General features: G+C 45.4%; 2 protein-coding genes across 2 annotated transcripts in view; one reads left to right on the top strand and one right to left on the bottom strand.

Moving 5' to 3' along the window:
- Nucleotides 1–24,942, bottom strand: part of LOC140723346 (zinc-binding protein A33-like) — a 402,895-nt gene that overhangs the window by 312,503 nt on the left and 65,450 nt on the right. The gene's annotated exons all lie outside the window — the stretch shown is intronic.
- Nucleotides 8,117–22,180, top strand: LOC140723353 (ribonuclease inhibitor-like). Its single transcript, XM_073037937.1, has 8 exons — nt 8,117–8,187; nt 8,944–9,025; nt 17,951–18,048; nt 20,888–20,974; nt 21,129–21,299; nt 21,455–21,625; nt 21,781–21,932; nt 22,107–22,180. Exons 1-8 carry the CDS (start codon nt 8,117–8,119, stop codon nt 22,178–22,180), a joined length of 906 nt encoding a protein of 301 aa, XP_072894038.1.

Here is a 24,942-nt window from a genome sequence, read left to right as displayed (position 1 = left end):
GCTCCTCAGACAGGATGAAGAGGTCAATACTCCCCAATGCCATTAGGCTTTACAATTCAACTGCCAGGACTTAAGAACTTTTTAAAGCTATTATTAATGCTTTTTGAGTTAGTTCTTACTGAGTTAAGTATTGTATGTAATTAGTTTTTGCTACAACAAGTTTATGGGACATTGGAAAAAAGGTTGAATTTCCCCATGGGGATGAATAAAGTATCTATCTATCTATCTATCTATCTATCTATCTATCTATCTATCTATCTATCTATCTATCTATCTATCTATCTATCTATCTATCTATCTATCTATCTATCTATCTATCTATGAGTTTCCGAGGTACTTGGAGACTGATGATGAAACAAGTTAATGTCAGCATGGTTTCTGGAAAAGGAAATCGTGCCTGACAAACCTGTTAGAGGTCAGTGAGGAAGTGAAAAGGAGGATGGACAAATGAGAGGCAGTTGATATCATTTACTTCGATTTTCAGAAGGCCGTTGATAAGGTACCACACATGAGGTTGCTGAAAAAGATAAAATCCTATGTTGTTACAGGAAAGATACTGGCATGGACAGAGGAATGTCTGACAGGCGGGAGGCAGCAGGTGGGAATAAAAGGAGCCTTTTCAGGCTGGCTGCCAGTGACTAGTGTTCTTCAGGGGTCAGTATTGGGACCGCTACTTTTCACATTGTGTATCAACGATTCAGATAATGGAATTGATGGCTTTGTGGCAAAGGTTGCGGATGATACAAAGATAGGTGCAGGGGAAGGGCATGCTGAGGAAGCAATGCGATTGGAGCAGAACTTAGACAAATTTGAAGAATGGTAAAAAAAAATGTCAGATTGAATACGGTGTTAGAAAATGTATGATAATACATTTCGGTCAAAGGAGTAATAGTGCCGACTATTATTTAAATGGGGAGAAAATTCAAACATCAGAGGTGCATGGGTGTTCGGAGTTCTCGTGCAAGAGTCACAGGAGGTTATTTCACAGGTTGAGTCTGTGGTAAAGAATCGAAATACAATGTTGTTTTTTTTTTTGAAGGGAAATGAAATATTTAATTAGGGAGATAATCCTGAGACTCTATAGGACACAAGTCAGGTTGTACTTGGAGTTTTGTCAACGTTTTGGGTCCCATACCTCAGAAAGGAAGGGGGATCTCATTGAAACCCGCCGCCGAGTGTTAAAAGGACGAGATAGGGTGAGTGTGGAGAGGTTGTTTCATATGGTGGGGCATCCAGACTAGACGGCACAGCCTCAACATTGAGGGGAGATGTTTTTGAACAGAGGGGAGGAGGAATATTTTTAGCCAGAGAGTAGTGAACCGGTGGAATACCCTGCCACGGGCTGCGGTGGAAGCTGTCTGTGGGTATGTTTATAGCGGAAGCTGATCATTTCCTGATCGATCAGGCCATCAAAGGATATGGCGAGAAGGCAGGTGTATGGGGTTGAGTGGGAACCGGGATCTGCGAAGATAGAATAGCGGAGCAGAATCGATGGGCTGAACGGCCACATTCTGCTCTTATGTCTTACGGTCTTTCCAAGATTCAACATGACCTCCCTTTTCCAGTCAGTACCGCCCCCATCTGTCCGCTTTAAACTGTTTCGGTGCGGGTGGACTTTAGGACCCGGGACATCTCAGGACTGAATTTGCGATGTTTCTGTTCCGTTGAGGGAGTTAAAATTAATGGATCAATAATTCTCACCTCGGGTTTATTTCACTCTCCGCACATTTATCTTTACAGAAACATTACTCCTGACACTGGTCCCGGGACCCAGCCTGTTTACAGAACCGGAGCGTAATTGAAGCAGTTTCTCAGCCACTTGTTTTCATCTCAAGTCCAGAAGAAAGGATGAAGTTTCCCCGTGAATTTATTCTCAGTTAAGGTGTGGAGATGGGACTTGGTCACCGCGTTGTAAAATGAAACTGTCCCGTACTCATAACTGAGATAAACTCCCACCCTCCCGGGGATGGGACCGGCAGGGAGACAGGGATCAGGGGAGGTGGCAACACTGAACAAATCATAATTCAAGTCATAACCCTGCCCGATGACCCAGATCAGCGAGATCCTGGCGTCTGTGTCCACAGGACACTCGAAGCTGCTGCGTAGGTTGACAGTGTTGTTAAGAAGGCGTATGGCGTAATGGGCTTCATCAACTGTGGGATTGATTTCAAGAGCTGTGAGGTGATGTTACAGAGAAACAACGCCTTAGTTAGACCCCACCTGGAGTACTGTGTCCAATTCTGGTCACCTCACTACGGGAAGGATGTGGATACTACAGAGTGAGTGGAGAGGAGATTTACAAGGGTGTTGCTTGGATTGGAGAGCGTGCCCTATGATAATAGGCAGAGTGAACTTGGCCTTTACTCCCTGGAGCGCCGGAGAGTGAGAGGTGACCTGATACACATGTATAAAATGATGAGAGGCACTGATTGTGTGGATCGCCAGAGGCTATTTCCTAGGGCTGAAATGGCTAACACGAGGGGCACAGTTTTAAGGCGCTTGGAAGTAGGTACAAAGGGTCTTTTAAGAGACTCTTAGTTAGGTATATGGAGCTTAGACAAATAGAGGGCTATGCGGTAGTGTAGTTCTTGACAGTTTCTAGAGTATGTTACATGGTCAGCACATCATTGTGGACCGAAAGGCCTGTAATGTGTTGTAGAAACTTTGTCCACTGCCAACGGCAAGATGACGAACAGTGTTGCGGATTAGAGAGATTTTGGGATGCAAGTTCCCAGCTCGTTGGATGTGGCTAAACCGGTCGATTAGGTGGTGAAGGAGGCTTATAGAATACCGGCTTTTATTCGTGAAGCACTGAGTTCAAAAGCCAGGAGGTTATGTTGTAATTTATAAAACTCTGGTCAGACCACGTCCGGAGTATTTATCTGAGGCTTCTGTGGTGCATATCTGGACAGTTAGGACGCAACATCCATGGTCGACCCTCTCCGACGGAGGCCTCACACACTCACACTGAGAAATATACAAATAACCAATGTCCCAGCACCGGACCCTGCGGTACACCACTTGTTTCAAACTTCCATCAGAACAGAGATGAGGAGGAATTTATTCAGAGTGGGGTGGTGAATGTGAGGCATTAATTGCCCTAATTCCTGTTATCGGTGGTTGCCGGCCTCTGCGTCCACAACGACAGGCGGAGTTCTCCTCCGACGTCACGGTGAATCTGTTCCAACAGATGTTTGTGATGGCTGAGGAATAGTGTTGAAGCAGGGAGCGAGTGAGAAGCAGAAAATGGACTACAACTGCCAGATGGCCCCGCGGCCCCGTATAATCGGCAGCTGAAGCTGACTGAGCGCGGTGCCCGATGGGAGCTGTAGTTCCGAGTGAAAAGTGGATGTTTGTGACTTATGTGCAACCATTCTATCATTGCACAATTTGTGTCATTTGTCACTCTTTATGTAACCCGACAATTAAATCGTGACAACGGGGCCTGTGGTGGCGGAGGGGAGAATCGGTGGTGCATCATGCTCAGTTTTGGGGTCAGTGCACAGTCACAATCGAGCCTCCTTTTGACTCCTGTCCTCCACGGCCGGTAACAAAAGTCGTGAATCCTTACTGCGAATTCCAGGTTAATCACGTCCTTTCTGAGGCGGCCGGCCAGAGTTGCACAGTTCTCCAGCTGTGTTCTCACCGACATAGAACAATGACAGCAGGGGAACAGGCCCTTCTGCTCACTGCGTTGTTCTGAACCAATTGAACCGGTCACTTTATGTCTCACTAAACCAGTCCCCTCTGCCTACACAAGGTCCACATCCCTCCATTCTCCAACCATTCACGTGGTATCTAATAGCCTCTACCACATCTGCCTCCAACACCTCCCCTGGAATTCCTTCCAGGCACCATCACTATGAGTCCAAAAAAAAAAACAAAAGTTGCAACACACATCTACTTTAAACATTCAGAGTCAGGTTGAACATTACAGTCTAATATAAGGTGTTTGGTTTACAGCAGCAGTGTCATGAAAAGAGAGAAAAATGCACTAAATTACAAAATAAATAAACATCGCAAAAAGGACCAGTTCCCCGTTTCTGCTGAAGTGCGTGTCGACTGGTAGTAGACATTTCCTACTTAGAGACACAATACCGGCTGTCCACTCTGTCTGTGCTTCTCAGGTACCCATAAACTTCTGTAGGGCTTCCCACAGCCTCTCCCGTACAGAGCAAATTCCCCGAGACTGTCCAGTCTTATTTTATCCAGGCAGCATCTTGTTCAGCGTCTTCTAATTACCATCCAAAGCTTCTGCATTATTCCAGTATTAGAATGCAGTTCTCCAGATGTGGTTAAAATGGAGATTTATAGAGTTGCAATATAACTTGCTGACACTGGAACCACTATCTGGGAGTTATGAACTCGGATTCCCTCTGTAGATCAGCCCATGAATACAGAAGCAAAGGGATAGCATTGAGCCTTTATCAGGCACTAGTCATGCTGTACTTGGAGTGTCGTCAACATTTTTGTGCCCCGTATCTCAGAAAGGAAGTGTTGTCCTCGGAGAGAGTTCAGAGGAATTTCACCAGGATGATTCCAGGAATGAACAGGTTAACATACAAGAAGCATTTGGCAGCATTGCGCCTGTACTTACTGGAATTCAGAAGAATGCGGGGCGATCTCATTGAAACCTACCGACTGTTGAATGGACGAGATAGGGTTGATGTGGAGGGGATGTTTCCACTGGTGAGCGTATTCAGCACTAGAGGGCACAGTCTCAAAATTGAGGCGCAACCTTTCAGTACTTTTCTTGTTTTTACTGTCTCTGTCTCAGGAGACAGCTTATCCACTGATGTCTACTGCAAACCCACAGACTCTCAAAGCTGCCAGGGTTATAACTATTCCCATCCTGTTATCTGTAAAATCGCGATGCATTTCTCTCAGTTCCCCCGTCCCCAGCACATCTGATCTCAGGATGAGGCTTTTCATTCCAGAGCGAAGGAGATGTCCTCCTTTTTCAAGAAAGAGGTTTCCCTTCCTCCGCCATCAACGCTGCCCTCAACCGCATCTCTTCCATACCGTGCACGTCTGCTCTGACCCCATCCTCCCGCCACCCTACCCGGGATAGGTTTCACCACCCCAACAGCCTCCCGCCACCCTACCCGGGATAGGTTTCACCACCCCAACAGCCTTCGCCACCAGCACAGAAATCAGACCCTCTCACTGATCTCCCTTCTGGGGCTTATCCTCGGAAGCAGAGCAAATGCTACACCCGCCCCTACATCTCCTCCCTCTTTACCATTCAGGACCACAAACAGTCCTTCCAGGTGAGGCGACGCTTCTCTGGTGAGGCTGTTGGGATGGTGTACTGTGTCCGGTGCTCCTGCTGTTCCTCCTGTTTAACGCTGAGACCCGACGGAGGTTGGGAGACCGCTTCGCCGAGCACCTGTGCTCCGTCCGCCAGAAGATCCTCTACTATCGCGATGAGGCCCCATTCAGGTTAGTGGAACAAGACATTATATTCCGTCTGGGTTGCCTCCAATCTGATGTCATAATCATCGATTTCTCGAATTTCTGGTAATGCCCCCCCGCCCTTCACCAGACCTCATCCCATTTTCCCTCTCTTATCTTACTCCTTGCCTGCCCATCGCCTCCCATCTGGGTCAACTTGCCCATCTGGTCCATCTGGGTCATCTGGGTCATCTGGGTCACATCTGGCCCATCTGGCCCATCTGGGCCACCTGGGTCACATCTGACCCATTTGGGTCATCTGCTCCATCTTGGTCATCTGGGTCACATCTGGCCCATCTGGGTCACATCTGGCCCATTTGTGTCATCTGGGTCACATCTGGCCCATCTGGGTCATCTGGCCCATCTGGATCACATCTGGCCCATCTGGCTGATCTGTGTCATCTGGGTCACATCTGGCCCATCTGGGTCATCTGGATCACATCTGGCCCATCTGGCTCATCTGGGCCATCTGTGTCACATCTGGCCCATCTGGGTCATCTGGGCCATCTGTGTCACATCTGGCCCATCTGGGTCATCTGGATCACATCTGGTCCATCTGGGTGATCTGGGTCATCTGGGTCACATCTGGCCCATCTGGCTCATCGGGGCCATCTGTGTCACATCTAGCCCATCTGGGTCATCTGGGTCATCTCGATCAAATCTGGTCCATCTGGGTCATCTGTGTCACATCTGGCCCATCTGGCTCATCTGGGTCACATCTCGTCCATCTGGGTCATCTGGGTCATCTGGATCAAATCTGGTCCATCTGGGTCATCTGTGTCACATCTGGCCCATCTGGCTCATCTGGGTCACATCTAGTCCATCTGGGTCATCTGGGTCATCTGGGTCACATCTGGCCCATTTGTGTCATCTGGCCCATCTGGGTCATCTGGGTCACATCTGGCCCATCTGGGTCACGTGGGCCATCTGGGTCACATCTGAGTCTGTTGAGACTTCAGTTTTCTGCAAAGGAACAAAAAGTTCCTGAATTAAACTAAATGAAGCAGTCTGGATCCTGATTTGCGCCCTGTGACCGGCCTCTCAATGAGCTTGTGGGAGACGCTAATGGGAAGAGCAGTGACATCGGCGGGTTGCAACAGTCGTAGATCGGCCCCACACAGAAGAACAACCTGAACCAGGCCTGAAATTGTTCGGCGAGTGGGGGATGGTGGGAAATACAGAAAGGAACCGCAGAGGCTGCGTTCAGCTTCTGATGATTGAAAACATTTTCTGGACGGACTGCTGTGTATTCCGTGATATTTCATTACAACCCCCGGGGAGGTGTTCTTTGTGAAATAAATTCCAAGCTGTGAACTTGATCTCCACTTTGCTCTGCGAGCTCCGCCCCGATGCTGTCTGGCGTGGAATGAAATCAGCTTAAATATTTCTCAGAACAAAAGGACCCTATTCCTCTGAACTCGGCCCAAATCCTTTAATGGCTTTCTGAAATCACTTCTCTCAATATTTCTAGTCGCAGAGAACTTGGGTGAAATTTGAGTAAGCTTGGTGAAAGGAGAAAGTAAGGAGGCAGGAGAGACTGTGGTTGCTCGGCGGATAGGTCGCCTCGGGACTGACCCTGCGCCAATTTAACCCATTCCATGCCGGATGTTCTCCATTTCTCCATCTGAATCCGGTCTCCTCCAGACATTGAACCCCGGGTCGCGTACAATAAATCTGTTCCAAGATTTTCTCAGGATTTCTCGATTCAGGGGAATTCACTAACATTCATTTATTAACTCTATCATTGAGAGATTATTGCATTTCCATCTTACATATATAGTTGTATGCGTTTGGTTTAATTGCAGCAGAAAGGACGCTCCCTGTACCTGAACAAGTGAGGGGAGTTTCAGCTGAAACTCTATCCATTTCAGGCAGTCTTTCTTACACAGAAGGCGGATCTCAGATTCTCGCAGAACCCAGGCTGGATCAAATTCACAGCCTGGGACTCGCTGAGCCAAACAGAGAAACTCCACCCCACTGGTTGCGGTGAAAGAAAAAGATTTCCATGGAAACCCGGACAGAAAGGTTAACGCAGCCTGTTTGTTTCCTCTTTAGGGTTGCTACATGATCCCACTCCCGCCTCTTCCCGCTGTCAGACCCGTCCTGAGCCAGTGAGAGTTAGTGTGACCCGGACCGCGGCCGTCCAGCTCTACCCCGGCTCACCCGGCCCTGTCAATCTGATGAGCGACGGACACATCACAGCCGAGTGGCCTCGGGAGCAGCAGCTCCGACTCAACTCTCCGTACAGGGTGAGAACACCGGTGCAGGAACATTGTCGGTCACCCGGGTAGTCAGACTGATTTCCCGGGACCACACTGAATACTGTCCGGTTACAACATCAGAGGTAAGTGTTGTCTATGATTCTGTACCATTATTCAGCATTTACAGCGAGGCTCCGCTTTGGTCGGGATCGGGAGTGAATTTAGTGGGAGGAGGGAGTCCTGACGTGTTCATGTTAACGAGTCAGTTATTATCCAAATGGATTCAGACAAACGAGGTCTTTGCCGTCAACCACAAATACTCTCCAGGGTTGTCTCCAACCAGTGCGAGCAGAAAGCATCTTTTACCCTGGTAGTGACATGCGAAATATCCCACCCGTCACCGATCTCTCTGTAACAAGAGAAGATCTGCAGATGCTGGAAATCCGAGAATCAGACACAAAATGGCGGAGGAACTTTGCAAGCAATGCAGCATCTATGGAAAAATAAAGTGCAGTCTCCTTGGAGTCTACAGGTAATGTTCTTTACATCGCGCCATGTAGCAGAAAGGTTTAAATAACATATTAAACTTCCTTCACATTTGAACAACAGTGTCTTGTCGAACCGGTCTGGATTTGATTTCAGCAGAACGGCCGCTCCCTGTTCAGAAGAATGTGCAAGGACAGTGCACGGACACAGAGACCCTGAACACCGTTTCTCACAGAACAACGAGCCGTGCCTTCCAAATCAGTCAATCGTTTGGCTCCTTCCCCTTTCCATTCCAGTCCTGATGAAGGGACTCGGTCCACAACATTGACTGTCCATGGATGCTTCCTGACCTGCTGAGTTCCTCCAGCATTGTGTGTTGCCATGGTTATGAGAGATCCGCGTAGGACAGTGAGAGGGGCAACTTGTAAGACACGACACACAGTATCCACGTTGCCATAATATTCTTGGGGAATTAAGGTGAGAATAATTCAGCTTCCGATGTTTTTTCCTATACTCATTCTACATGAAATGTTCCTTTGATTTCTCTAATTTTCTTCAACAGATCTCTTGGTTTTTTTTTCCAATTCTGTTGGTTTCTTCAGCTTCAATGCAACGCTTCGTTAAGAGAGTTTCCTTATATGTTCTTGCTATCTTCTTGAACTTTGTCTACAGTTGGAAGTATTTGTTCCAATCTCCATTTACTCCCTGGAATGTAGGAGAGTGAGCAATGACCTTACAAAAGTGTTTTAAATTATCAAGGGCAGAGTAAAGGTCGCACTCTGTTTTATTTGTGTAATTTCAGGTCATTGCCAGCAGGCGGGGCTTTCTTCCACCCGGACGGCAAACAAGAGGATGACACTCAACCAAAGTCAGAATGGACACAGGTATGTTCATTGGGCTCATTGTAATTAAAGCTCTGTCCTTCTGGTACACGTGAGGTCAAATCACCAATAGTTCAGAGGAATAAACTTCAGCGATTAAGGGGCAGAGAGAAAGTACCATCAAACGGGGTCATTGATCTGACTGATAAAGCGACCTTGGGCACTGGAACAATTCACTAGCTCCAGCGCAGGTATCTAACAAGGAGATGGTCGAATCACTCCGCTACCATGAGGGTGTGGGCGGAACTCAGACAGGAATACAGCAGTGAGCAAGGTAACAGTCCAGGGAACAGACAGAATTTCTGTCAGTATTTGGTACATCCTGATGTGAGATATGCCTTCAACAGCCAGTGATAGAAACAAATGTTGCTTTCTCTTTTGGAAGGGCAATGGTGAATTCTCCCCGGATTTTCGGGTTGTTGCACAATGGAGGTGAGGATAGTTTCCCGGTGTCTGTTTCTGTGACCGAAATTTTAAACAGGGAATCAGGGGTGGGTGGTGGTGGCTACTGAAATGACATTGGCGAACAGGATTAAAGTAAAACAAAATGATAAGCAGAGAGGGCAGCGTACAAAATCTGGAGGAACTCAGCAGGTCAGGTAGTATTGTAGAAAGAAATTAACTATCGACGTTTCGGTTAGAGGCATCTTAATCGGAGAATTTGTACATTGATTTCAGAGTTGTCTTGGGCACATAAGAAAGAGTCAGGACTGGAGAAGCATTATTCTGGCTGAAGGTCTGTGACCAGTAGAGTCCGCAAGGTTCACTGTTTCACCATGCGCCGTGTGTGATGTAAATAAATTAGTAATGAACTGTGATGTAAAACTACATGAGTGGAGTGATTCATCGATTTACAGAGTTGGCGGAGTTCACTAAATTTAGGACTGTTGTCAAAGTGTTGGATCCAATTACAAACACTGTAGAAATATGAACAGAGAATCACCAGGTACAGGTAATTAGGGCAAATGTGAGAAGTTGCACTTTGGGAGGTCAAGTTCGCAACGATGTGCACGGTGAATGCGGGAAGCGTTAATAAGATTGATGTACGGACGGGTCTTGTGATGGATATGCGCAGCTCCCTGAAAGTGGCAACACAGTTGGTAGCGTGCCAACGATAAGTTGAGGTATTTGTTACAGATGGGCTATAACTGAATGAACTTTGGTTAAGAGACAATTTCAGTTTTGTGCACAAATCTGGTAACCACATCACGAGAATGATATGAGTGTCTGGACAGGGTGCGGATGAGTTTCGCCACAAATCCCAGAGGGAAAATGCTTAAGGTTAGAGGGTAAAGTTCAAGGGGGATTTAGGATGCATGTTTTCCACAGAGAGTGATCGGTATCTGGAATGTGCTGCTGACGGAGGGACTGGAAACAGATACCCAGCAGCACCTGAGAGGCCGGGAACGGACGGACATTGGCCATGTTCCTGAAGATGGGATTGGTTTAAACGGCATCGTGTTGGCATACGCATGGTGCACTCTACTATTTTATGTTCTGTGACTGACTACAGATCTGAACTCTGCAATCTCCGCCTTCCTGTCAAATTGTGAGGATCATCACCTGTTCCGGTTGACGAGATTCTACACGGAGCGACTGGAGCAGGCGATTGAGGAGGGCGTGGAGGGAGTCGGCTTCATGTTAACACATGATCATCATTTCAATGAGCGGGAGTATCACGTAAGTGGAAGGAACATAGATTCAGTGTAGATTCTACTGAATCAATCACAGACCGACAGAATAGGCACAACGGCACCACTGGGCTATGACAATCCTGCAATGCTTGGGTTAACATCAAGAAAAGAGTTTACATCTGCGGAAACACATATTCACCAATACAATCCTCTATCCACTTGTCGGAAGACATTCATTTTTAGACGGATTAGGATACAGACAATGATTGACAGGTGACTTTAGTAAAATGTCACTTGACGGATATTGCAAGTGGACACGGGGCCACTTTACACCACTGTTTTTGGTATCACATCAGGTTCCCAGTGTTCGACCTTAATGTCCATTCACCAATCTGTGTTCTCCTGATGACCCACGGGATTCCCACAAATCATATATATAGTGAGCTATTTCTCATCTCATTTCTCGAGTCCACTTTCACCCTGATTTTCAATTGACCAGGCCACACTGATTATCGTCTCTCATTTGAACTACTGACCCTTTTTTTGATCAATATCCGAACATGTTTCTGTTACCCTCTGTTTCTTGTGACTATTCCAATCTGAGTTTGTAATTACAACAGCATATACTGTTAACACCTGGAAGTGCAGCATTAGAATAGCTAACACCGAATTACAAATGGTCCTTGTGCTACTGGAGTGCATTCACCTAATGCCACCCAGATTGAATTTTAGTGAAGAGCCATACACCATACTGAACACTACATTCCACGTGAGGCAGCTGACAATTTCAATCCAAACCTCTTAATCAACATTACCACCAGTTGGCTTTGGTCTGTCACACATGCACAATAGTTCTGAATTTGCTGTCTGCTCCTCACTGCCAATTCCCAGCCGGAGGTTGACACTGCCCCCCCCCCAACCTCCCTCAGAGCCCGGCAGGGAAGTGTAAACCTGCTGGGGATCACCAGCAATTACCCCAGGGAAAATCAACAGCGATCCTGCCGTAGTTTGACCTACCCATAGTCATCAAACTCTACAGTACAGCAACAGACTCTTCTGCTCATCTAGTCCACACCGACCTATTACCAGCTTACTGACATTGATCTGAACCCGGTCTGGAGACGCACATAACTCCCCCATTGAATGAACTTATCCAAACTGATGTAAATGTTCAAATCGAATGTACATCGACTAATTCCGATGGCAGCGCGTTCCACGCCCTCAGCAACCTCTGAGTGAACAAATTCCCCTTCATATTCTTTTGATTGGAGAAAGGCTAACTTTGAGGAGATGCGAAAGGATTTAGAAGGAGTGGATTGGGACAGTTTGTTTCATGGGAAGGATGTAATAGAGAAATGGAGATCGTTTAAAGGTGAAATTCTGAGGGTACAGAATCTTTATGTTCCTTTTAGGTTGAAAGGAAATGTTCAACGTTTGAGAGAGGCATGGGATGTTGGAAACTTGGTTAGGAAAAAGAGAGATATCTAGAATAAATATCGGCAGCATAGAGTAAATGAGGTTCTCGAAGAGTATAAAGAATGTAAGAAGAATCTTAAGAAAGAAATTAGAAAAGCTAAAAGAAGATACGAGGGTGCTTTAGCAAGTAAGGTGAAAATAAATCCGAAGGGTTTCTACAGTTATATTAATAGCAAAAGGATAGTGAGGGATAAAATTGGTCCCTTAGAGAATCAGAGTGGACAGCTATGTGTGGAGCCGAAAGAGATGGGGGAGATTTTGAACAATTTATTTTCATCGGTATTCACTAAGTCGATGGATATTGAATTGTGTAAGGTAAGGGGAACAAGTAGGGAAGTTATGGAAACCATGATGATTAAAGAGGAGGAAGTACTGGCGCCTTTAAGGAATATAAATTGGATAAATCTCTGGGTCCTGACAGGATATTCACTAGCAGGGACTCTGACAGAAATATTTCAAATGTCATTAGAAACGGGGATGTTGTCGGTGGATTGGCGTATTACTCATTGTATAAAAAGGGTTCTAAGAGTAAACCGAGCAATTATAGGCGTGTCAGTGGTGGGTAAATTAATGTAAAGTATTCTTAGACAAGGCCTTTGACAAGGTTCCGCACGGAAGGTTAGTTAGGAAGGTTCAATCGCTAGGTATTAATATTGAAGATGTAAAATGGAATCAACAGTGGCTGGATGGGAGATACCAGAAAGTAGTGGTGGATAACTGTTTGTCAGGTTGGAGGCCGGTGATTAGTGGTGTGCCTCAAGGATTTGTATTGGGTACAATGTTGTTTGTCATATACATTAATGATCTGAATGATGGGGTGGTAAATTGGATTAGTAAGTATGCAGATGATACTAAGGTAGATGGCGTTGTGGATAATGAAGTAGGTTTTCAAAGTTTGCAGAGATTTAGGCCAGTTAGAAGAGTTGGTTGAACGATTGCAGATGGAGTTTAATGCTGGCAAGTGTGAGGTGCTACATTTTGGAAGGAATAATCCAAATTGGACATACATGGTAAATGGTAGTAGGTCATTGAAGAATGGAGTAGAACAGAGTGATCTAGGAATAATGGTGCATAATGTAGGTGGAAACTCACGTGGATAGGATGGTGAAGAAAGCTTTTGGTATGTTGGCCTTTATAAATCTGAGCATTGAGTATAGGAGTTGGGATGTAATTTTAAAATTGTACAAGGCCAAATTTGGAGTATTGTGTACAGTTCAGGTCACCTAATTATAGGACAGATGTCAACAAAATATGAGAGAGTACAGAGAAGATTTACCTTAATGTTACCTGGGTTTCAGCACCTTAGTTACAGGGAAAAGCTGAACAAATTAGGTCTTTATTCTTTGGAGCGTACAAGGTTGAGGGGGGACTTGATAGAGGTATTTAACATAATGAGGGGGATAGATCGAGTTGACCTGGATAGGCTTTTTCCATTGAGAGTAGGGGAGATTTAAACAAGAGACACTGATTTGAGAGTTAAGGGGCCAAAGTTTAAGGGTAACACGAGGGGGAACTTCTTGACTCAGAGAATGGTAGCGTGGAACGAGCTTTCAGTAGAAGTGGTAGAGGCAGGATCGGTATTGTCATTTAAAGTAAAATTGGATAGGTATATGGACAGACAAGGAATGGAGGGCTATGGGCTGAGTGCGGGACAGTGAGACTAGGTGAGAGTAAGCGTTCGGCATGGACTAGAAGGCTCGAGATGTCCTATTTCCATGCTGCAATTGCTATATGGTTATTTTGCCTTTCACCTGTCATCGTTACCCCATGACCTCTAATTCCAGTCCCACCCAACCTCAGTTGTAAATGCCTTTTCGCACTTGCTCTGTCTATACCTTTAATGAACTTGTATACCTCTATCACATCTCTCTTGATTCTCCTACATTCCATGGAATAATTTCCTAACCTATTTACACTTTCCCTCGATCGCAGATGCTCATGTCCTGACAACAATCTTTAAATGTGTTCTGCACACGTTCAATTTTATTGATATCCTTTCGAGAGGTAGGTGCACAAATTGCTTCAAATTAGCCTGTGCTACATCAAATTCGACATGATATCCCAACTTCTGTATTCAATATTTTGATTTATGAAGACCCATGTCCTAAAGGCTTTACAACGCGATCTAACTTCGACAACACTTTCAAGAGATTTTTCATCTGTATTCCCAGACACTTGAATTTCACCGCACAGTTCAATGTCCTACCTCTTAATGTCTTAGTGTTATCGTGGTTTATCCTCAAAAAGTACAAAACCTCACACGTGTCTTCATTAGATTCTGTCTCCCAATCTACATTCCACAATTTCTAAACTGTTCGACGTCCCACTGCAATCTCTGATAACCTTTCTCGCTGTCACTGCCTTGGTGTCATCCAGATTTGCTGACCCAGTTTACCACATTATCATCCAGAGCGTTGATACATATGACAGACAACAACAAGATCCCTGCCGCACACCTCTAGTCATAGAGTCAGAGAAGCAAGTCTCTGCTGCCACTCTTAGCTTCTCTCGTGAATCCAGGAATGGACAGGAGGAGGAGTATAGGAAACTGATACAGGACTTTGTGATATGGTGCAACTCAAACTACCTGCGTCTCAATATCACCAAGACCAAGGAGATGGTGGTGGACTTTAGGAGATCTAGGCCTCATATGGAGCCAGTGATCATTAATGGAGAATGTGTGGAGCAGGTTAAGACCTACAAGTATCTGGGAGTACAGTTAGACGAGAAGCTAGACTGGACTGCCAACACAGATGCATTGTGCAGGAAGGCACAGAGTCGACTGTACTTCCTTAGAAGGTTGGCGTCATTCAATGTCTGCAGTGAGATGCTGAAGATGTTCTATAGGTCAGTTGTTGAGAGCGCCCTCTTCTTTGTGGTGGCGTGTTGGGGAAGAAGCATTAAGAAGAAGGACGCCTCACGTTTTAATAAGCTGGTAAGGAAGGCGGGCTCTGTCGTGGGCAAAGTACTGGAGAGTTTAACATCGGTGGCTGAGCGAAGGGCGCTGAGTAGGCTACGGTCAATTATGGAAAACCTTGAACATCCTCTACATAGCACCATCCAGAGACAGAGAAGCAGTTTCAGCGACAGGTTATTATCGATGCAATGCTCCTCAGACAGGATGAAGAGGTCAATACTCCCCAATGCCATTAGGCTTTACAATTCAACTGCCAGAACTTAAGAACTTTTTTTTTAAAGCTATTATTAATGCTTTTTGAGTTAGTGTTTTAGATGCATATCATATTATCACTGAGTTAAGTATGTATGTAATTAGTTTTTGCTACAACAAGTGTATGGGACATTGGAAAAAATGTTGAATTTCCCCATGGGGATGAATAAAGTATCTATCTATCTATCTATCTATCTATCTATCTAAACTAGCATACTCTCATGTCATGAATGCCAAGCGACTTAAATCTTATTCACAAAGCTCCCATGATGGACTTTGTCAATGGTCTAGCTGAAATCCCTGTAGACAACTTCCACTAACTTGTTTTCATGCTTTAGCCCTCTTGATTTTTTACTTTAGTAACTCTTGCATTTCTTTTACTCATCAAGTGCCTCATCTGATCCCTCGAGCCTGTACTTATGATGCGCTCGGGGCCTCAATATCTCTCAAAAACCTAGGCTCCCTGAATATGTGACCCTTGCCTTTTAATCTGCCAGTAATTTTCAATCTGTACTTGTGGTCATTCACGCATTCAAACTTCGTTCTCTCAAAATATCAGTTTTGGAAGCCTCACACCGAACAAGCACATCTGTTACCAGAAAACAACCAGTCCCAATCCCTTTCGTCAGATCCCTTCCGATGCTACTGAAGTTGGGCTTTCTCCAATTTAGATTCTTAACCCGAGGGTCAGACCCATCCTTGCCCTTAATGATCTTTAAACTAATGGCATTTTGATCAGCAGATCCCTGCACACATGCTTGTCGCCTGCCGTATCTTGTACCCTGATAGAATTCCAGTATGTGCTGTTTACAGTCACGAGCGCAATGTATAGAGTATGGAAACTTCCCTGGACATATTTGACAAACACAATCCCATCGAGCCCTTTAAAATGCGGTTATCACAGCCAATAAATGGACAGTTAACATTACCTACCATCAGAAGCCGATGTTTCTTGCAACTGTCTGTGATCCCTCTGCAAATTTGATCCGCTAAGTCCCAGTAACTATTGGGTGATGCACAATGTCATCCCATTAACCTGGTCGTTCCTCTCTTATTGCTCAGCTTCACCCATGTAGGCTCAATAGATGAGCTCTCCAGTCCGTCCAGTCTGAGCAATGCAGTGATATTTTCCCTTAAGCGACCGCTCCTTCTGTAATCCGGCCCGGTCTGTTGAATCATGTCTAACGCTACAGAACCCTGGAATGCTGAAAAGCCAGTCCTCACCAATTCCAACCAAATCACATCAATAGTCGCCATCCTGTAATTCAATGTGCTGATCCATGCGTGAAGCTCATCTTCCTTTCCTACAACACTCTTTACATTGAAATAATACGGATTACGGAAAGAAAATAGCTTCACGATGCTCATCCTTTAGCTTCCTGACTTTCCCACACAACCTCTCCATTATCCACTCCGGTTCTTCATTCCCCTGCTCATGTTTAACACATCCCCACTCCCTATGCAGCGCTAACAATCCTTCCCCCATGGGTATCAGTCCCCCTCCAACTCGAGTTCAAAACCAACACGTCTGTCCAAGTCCCAAATTCCTTGGAAGGGAGCCCGATCATCCCAACATCTGAAGCTCTCAGTCATGCACCATCTCATCAGCCACACGTTAGACTGTATTATCGTCCTACCTCAGGCCTCACTACTACCTGGTGCGGATAGCGATCTTGAGAACACAACCCTGGGGGTCCTGCCCTTTGGCTTAGCATCCATGAACTCACGTGGCAGGAGATCCTCACACTTCCTGCTCTTACGTCATCCGGCGAATCACCCTGCCGTTAAGAAAGTTTCAGACTCGATGCGAGAGATCCCCGAGCTTGACAACACACCATCCAGAAATCTTGTTGTCGTCAACAGAATCTCCAGTGTGTTTTCCTAACCGCAGAATTCCCCCTGTTAATGCAGCTCACTCTTCTCAGTCCTTCTGAGTCACAAAACCAAACTCAGTGCCAGAGGTATAATCGACATGGCTTTTCTCTTCTAGGTCATACCCGGAAACAGAAAATGTGTTCTGTTATAGAGGGGTTCTCTGCAGTGAGATATTCTGATTTAGCCCTCTTGACAGTCACCCACTTACCTGTGTCCTGCCCCTTGTGTATAGTTCCATCCTTGTACATCCTGTCAGTCAACCTCTCAGCCTCCTGAATGATCCCGGTTTCATCCAGCTCCAGCTCCAGTTCCTTAGCACAGTCTGTAATAAGCTGCAGTTGGATGCACTTCTTCCAGTTGTACTTGTCAGGGACACTGGATTTCTCCTTGTCTTGCCACACCCTGTAGGAAGAACATTCCACTATCCTGCCTGGCATTCCCACTGTTCTAACCGTAAAAACGGGAGCTAAAATATTACTCAAATTCCAGCTAAAGCCTCACTGGACCGTCTCTGACACGAAGCCTCAATTCTCCACACTATCTCTGGCTCACTCACCCTATGTCTGCTCCGCTTAAACATTGCTAAGTGATAATTACTGCGCAATCTGTGACACAGAATGCCCGGACTGACACCTCTCTCTTCTTTAAATTCTTTCTCCCGCTATGAACACTTCAATGGCTGTTAGCGATCGGTGTCGAGCAGAAAGTGCTGGGACAGTCCAGATTTGTACCCATCCCTCCGCTCCTCAATATATTCCCCATCGTTTATTACAGAGCGTGACTGAGCTCGCGGAGAAGGGAAACCGAGCGGCCGCTTCCAAACTCCTCCTGGATCTGGTGATGGAGAAGGGCACCGGAGCCCAGAGGGTGATGTGGGAATCCTTTGTGAAACTACACCACCATTTACCGAAGCTGAGCTGAATATTGAATGAAATACGGGAACGTGGTACGGTGAACAATACACTGTGTGTTACAGATGTAAATGCTAATGAATTTACAGTATTACAAAGAACAGACTTCATGCAGGTTAATCTATTTGGACAGGTGACGGCCAGTTCGCCTGCATGGACACTGAGCGGGGTTTATCTGAATTGCCCGCGCGTCTGAAAGGTAAGCGATGGAACGGAGATCTCAAAGTCTTTCTTTCACTCTGAGAGTCTGAATACCTGTCTTTAGTGATATGATTAGAGACTGTCTAAACATGGGAGACATTTTTTGTTGCTGTGGCTGGAGGACATGTAACCATCTGTAATTTTCAGAACATCTTGTACCGTCCGGGTCTTCGGCTGTGCACATGGAGACATCTATGAAATTTCACCCCATACTCAACCCCATACACCTGCCTTCTCACCATATCTTTTGATGCCCTGACCAATCAAGACCTTCTGCCATAAATATACCCATGGACACGGCCTCCACTGCAGTCTGTGGCACAGCATTCCAGCATTCACGACTCCTTGGCAACAATAATCCTCCTTACCTGTCGTAAAGGTTTGCCTCTCAATTTTGATGTTGTGCCTTTCAGTTCTGGATACGCCCACCACAGAAAACATCCTGTACATATCCACGCTATCTGGCTTTTTCAACATTCAGTAGGTTTCAAAGAGATTCCCAACCCCCCCCCCCCCCCCGCATTCCGCTAAACTCCAGTGATTACAGGCCCAAAGTTGCCAAGACGCTCCTCATATGTTAACCCCCCTCCCCCATTCCCAGAATCATCATCGTGAATCTCCTCTGGACTCTCTCCAATGACAACACATCCAGTTTGAGATATGGGTTCCAACATTGTTGACAATACTCCCAAGCGTGGCCTGACTACAGTCTTATAAAGGCTCAGCATTATCTCTTTGTTTTTATATTCGATTCCCTTTGAAATAAATGCCAACATTGCATTTGCCTACTTTGCTACAGACTCGACCTGTAAATGAACCTTCTGCGAATCTGGCTGGAGGACTCCTAAGTCCCTCTGCACCTCTGGTGTTTGGCCCTTCCTCCCATTGAGATAATGGTACGCACTATTGTTCATTTAAACAAAATGCATTTTCATACATTTCCCAACACTCTATTTCATCTGCTACTTTTTTTGCCCGTTCTTCCAATTTGTCTTCTTTCTGGTGCAATCGCATTGCTTCCTCAGCACTACCTATCCCTCCACCTATCTTTTTATCATCCGCAAACTTTGCCACAAAGGCATCAATTCCGTTTCTAAATCATTGATCAAGCAATGTGAAAAACTGCGGTCCCAATACTGACCCTGAAGAACACCACTGGTCACAGGCAACAAACCAGAAAAGGTCCCATTTATTCCCACTCGCAGTCTCCTGTCCGTCAGCCATTCCTCTATCCATGCCAGTATCTTTCCTGTAACGCAATAGGACTTTATCCTGTTCAGCAGTCTCATATGTGGCACCTTATCAAATGCCTTCCAAAAATCCAAGTAAATGGCACCCACTGACTCTCCTTTGTTCACCATTCCTGTTATTTCCTTGAAGAACATATTTATCAGGCATGATTTCCCATGTCATCGGGTTCTGTGATACAATAATAGACCTCGATCTGGCTGGCAGCCACATTCAGTGTGAAGGAATCCAGCGGCTGGGACCCGGGCTGCACAAGTGCCAGGATTTGAGGTAACTTGATTTATCGCTCACTCCGAACTGTGAAACTTCCATTGTGATTTTGGCAAAGTTGTAGTAAATCCGATTGTGAAGAATTGTGTAAAATGACCAGGGGATCGGTCCGTATTTCCCCAAGGATGAGAGGTTTCTGTGTTTCGTTGTTAAGGGGTGTGGAGACTTTAGATTAGTAAACAATGACCATTTGTTTAATGGTAGTAAATCACGGGAATGGCCGTGACTGCAGCAGGTTGGTCAGAGTTTCACACACCCTTCCCGGTGAAGGACAAGAGATCGTCAGCGGACTGTTCCTATGAGAAGGAAATAATTATCATTATGAAATTGTCCTCCACTGCCCTTTCCCGCGTGTGACTATCACCATCAGTCCACCTGTGTGACTGTGCTCACTACCAGATACCCAGACCCCATGGGTGCATCTGTTCTCCCGCCTGTGGGCCTCAGTTCAGATCCAACCCTCCCGTGCAATCCCTCGTCTTGTTGGAATTTCTTTTCCCATCAGTATCCTCCTATGGGATCTTTCTTTCCCATCCTTCTTCCTCTTGTGGGATCTCTTCTCCTTCCTCATGTGGAGCCACTCCTCTTTCCTCTTCTGGGATCTCTCATCTTTCCTCATGTGGGATCTCTACTCTTTCCTCTGTGGGAACTCTCCTCCAGCCTCCTCCGTGATCTCTCTTCCTCAATCCCCATCCTCTTGCAGGTTCTCTCTTCCTATCCCTTTTCCTCAGGTGGGTTCGCTTCCACCATCTCCCATCGACACTTTCCCATTAACAAATCTTCCTCACTGTGGGACTTTCCCCCATCCTTCAACCCCGCCCCTCCCGACCCTCCCACGTCTGGAACACGTTTCTAACTATTGGTGAATGACACAGAATATGTGGAGTTTACAGGGTCACGCTGACAGACAAACTTACTGACATTCAGTAAATACCCTGGAGCTGGGCAGTGAGGAACATTGACAGTGATGGGAACTCCGACCGGTGATTTACCGACGGGTTTAATTTTTCCTCAAATATCTGAGTGAGAGAAATTCCCTCAGACACACGGGTTGAATCACTTTGTTCATCAATTTGTTTAGACTTGGGCGTAATGAACTGGGAGATTCTGGAATGAAACCGGTGTCGGCGGCACTAAACAACCTGGAGTGTAAAATAGAGAAACTGCGGTAAGTACGGGACTGTGGGAGATTGTGTTTACAGTCACTGGGTGTCTGACACTGAACACTAACGAGATATGTAATTGTGTTACTGATAAACACTGGGGATTTGTACCGTCTCCTGTCACGCTGTGTCCTTCACCCCGCTCTCTCTCATCTCCAGGCTGAGCCAAGTCGGTGTCACAGATTCCGGTGCCAAGGAACTCACTTCCGCACTCAATACAAACCGATCACTTACGGAGCTGCTCCTGAGTGAAAATGACCTGGGAGATTCAGGAGTGAAACTGGTGTCTGCGGCTCTGAGGAATCCGGAGTGTAAAATACGGAGACTGGGGTAAGTACCAGAATGTGGGAGATTGTGTTTACAGTCACTGGGTGTCTGACACTGAACATTAATGTGATCATTTACTGTGTTACTGATAAACACTGGAGATTTGTACCGTCTCCTGTCTCTCTGTGTCCTTCTGCCTCACTGTCTCTCATCTCCAGGCTGGAGAGAGTCGTTCTCACAGATTCTGGTGCCGAGGATCTCGCCTCCGCACTCAGAACAAACCCATCACTGATGGAGCTGTACCTGGGTGATAATAAGCTTGGAGATACCGGAGTTAAACTGATGTCTGTGGGTTTGAGGAACCCGGAGTGTAAAATACAGAAACTGCGGTAAGTACCAGACTGGGGTATTGAGTTTACAGTCACTGGGTGTCTGACACTGAACAATAATGTGATCAGTAATTGTGTTACTAATAAACACTGGGGATCTGCAGCATCTCCTTTGTCTCTGTGTCCGTCATCCTCACTCTCTCTCTCATCTCCAGGCTGGAGAGAATCGGTCTCACAGAATCTGGTGCCGAGGATCTCGCCTCCGCTCTCAATACAAACCCATCACTGACGGAGCTGCAACTGAGTGATAATGAACTGGGAGATTCAGGAGTGAAACTGGTGTCCACGGCTCTGAGGAACCCGGAGTGTAAAATACAGAAACTGGTGTATGTACCAGACTGTGGGAGATTGTGTTTAAAGTCACTGAGTGTCTGACACTGAACATTAATGTGATCAGTAATTGTGTTACTGATAAACACCGAGGATTTGCTCCGTCTCCTGTCTCTCTGCGTCCTTCACCCTCGCTCTTTCTCATCTCCAGGCTGGACAATGTCGGTCTCACAGATTCTGGTATCGAGGATCTCGGCTGCACTCTCAGAACAAATTTATCACTGACGGAGCTGGACCTAGGATGGAACTCTCTCACAGATCGATCTGTCCCCGGTCTCCGCCGCCTCATACTGACTCTCCCCAGTCTGTTGTGGATCCGGTGAGTGTTTGTGTTAATGTTCAATGTGATAAAATAACAGCGGATCCGCGGGTTTTCTAGTGATATTTGTCTGTGAGTGTTGTTGAAACATTAACCTCAGTCTCCTGTAACTGATACTGTTGTGTAATCTGTTTATTTCATCTTTATTCCTCCATCTGTTTCAGGCTGGGTGGGAATCAGTTCAGTGAGACCGGGAGGAAGGAACTGAGATCTCTGCAGGAACCCAGACCCGGACTAAGAGTGTGGACCGCGTGAACCTCTGAATGTGTGAACATCCCCGCACACGAGATGAGCACACTTTGGCCGATTCCCCCCTCCCATTTAACTCCCCTTCCCCTTTAACTCCCCCTCCCCTTTAACTCCCAGCCTTATCTTTAATGGCCGCGCGCCAGGTTTAATTCCCAAAGGTTTTGAGGGAACTGACTCCCGGATCGCTTCTCTTGTCGTGAAGCGCGAGACTGGAGCCAGTCGCGTAATTCCGCCTCCTGTCCAGCAGCGGCGCTGCTTTCGCCGGATATCCGCGTTCGATACTCCCCACGTGAGATGGGGAATTACGCGAGGATGGTGGGTTTCAGTCTGGGACGCCATTGATGACATTAAGAAAACCCTCGACTTTATCTTTGCAGAGGTGAACGCCCCGAAGTCTGATGTCGTGCAAATCAATGGGCCTTGTACGGACCACGAAAAGGTAATTCAGACTTTGGAGCTGAGGCCGAGCGTTATCGGAGAAGGTGGAATCTGAAATCCTCGACATTCCAGAGCAAACAGATGAAAATATTAAAAATAAAGTAACTCAAATATGCGAAGCAGTAGCTCCGGAGTCCAATGAGGAGATTCGACGACGCGTGGATGTTCCCCATCGTCTCGGTCGGATAAGAGGGAATAAGAATTCAAGGATAAGAATGGAGGAATTCAAGGGGGCGGGCGGTATATATTTGAGGCAGGGTTTAAGGGTCGGCCCAACATAAGATGCTTCGGTTGACCATTATTTGATTTTCAAACAGAACCACGAGCGATCTGGAATGGAAACAATCAAGAAAAGATGAATACTTGCTCTCGCAGAGGCTGAGGTTCGCCGAGGACCTGACTGCAGCTGATAAGTTGGCCCGACAGAAGCTGTGGCCGCTGGTGGAGGCTACTAGAAAAGATGGGAAGCGTGCTTTGTTTGCTGGTACTCGAGCTTTCATTGATGGAAAAGAGATCCGAGCAGAACGGTAACATGTTGTTTTGGCAACTGGTCTACTATCTCTGCTAATATTCCAGTCTGGCCTTTGTTTATGTAGGACTGGGATAGTTTTTTCTTACTTTTATTATTAGAAATGAAGAATTATTTTTTTCTGTGTATATATAGTCTGTCATGAGACTCTCTTTCTCACTTTTTTCTATTTAATGCCAGGGGACTTAGTCACACTGTTAAACGTAAGGCCTTATTCTTGTTCTTAAAGCTGCATAAACATGTGGATTTCTTCTTAATCCAAGAGTCACACTCTGTGACTAAAGACATTAAACTAAGGAAATCCCTGTGGGGGAACGATGTTTGGTTTTCACATGGTTCTGGACATTCTGCAGGGGTTCCTATTCTGATGTTTAACTTTAAAGGAGATGTTTTGCACACTGAGGCGGACACAAATGGACATTTCTTTGGTTCTAATTGTTCAATATTGTGGTAACACTTCTCATATTTCTAATATTTATGGATATAATATTATAAATGATAATGATAGATTATTTGAGATTTTGGGGAAAAAACGTTTTGATTATTGGCTCTCTAAATTTCCTAAATTTATTTGTTATGGAAGGAAACTTTAATATGGTTTTAGATGAAAAAAATTGACCGATGTTCACCAAGGTAACACTCAACTTATAATAACTTTACTAGCTTTATTCAGAAGTTTAATATTATAGATATTTGGAGAGAGCACTTTCTTGAAGTTAGAAATTATACGTGGACTGATAACTATTATATGCATGTCTAGATTAGATTACTGGTTGCTATCCATACCTTAAGAAATAATAGTCTCTTTTATTTTTTCCCTCACCTTTAACAGATCATAAAGCTACCTCCATACAAATTGCATTATCTTCAGCTGAATCCAACTTTAAATCTGATTGGGAACTAAATAATTCCATTTTGGGCCATGAAGTTGTCTCTTTGCACATTAAAAAGTTGGCAACCTCCTTCTTACGTAAAGCGATAGCAAAGAATAATTTCTCTACAAATTGGGAACATTTAAATTCGAATCTGCCAAATTTTAATGGAAACGCAGTAGTGATTTAGTAAAGAAAAGAAAATTGGAAGAACAATTATCGATCTCAGAGACTACAAATTTATGTGAATTGTTTCCAGATAACCTTTCAGGGAGAGATAAGAGGAACTAGCTTTATTAAAGGATAAGTTATACCATTTCTATCTTATAAAGGCAGAAAGTGCATATGTGAGATCTAGAAAGCAATGGCTGGAAGAGGGTGAACAACGTACAGCTTATTTCTTTCCTTTAGAAAAGCAACGTGCCCAATTCAATTCCATTCATCAGCTTAATATTGATGGTGTGACCACAGAGTAATCTAATAAAAATAGTAAAGTATTGTTCTGCTTGTTCTGCTCAAACTATTGTGAAGCATCTACACTACATTTCATGAATGATATTAATATTCTTAGGAAGCTGTC

The sequence above is a fragment of the Hemitrygon akajei genome, unplaced genomic scaffold (assembly GCF_048418815.1).
Source record: "Hemitrygon akajei unplaced genomic scaffold, sHemAka1.3 Scf000110, whole genome shotgun sequence".
Lineage (NCBI taxonomy): Eukaryota > Metazoa > Chordata > Chondrichthyes > Myliobatiformes > Dasyatidae > Hemitrygon > Hemitrygon akajei.
Note: the sequence above shows the minus strand (reverse complement) of the source record. Positions and strands in the feature narration are given on the sequence as shown.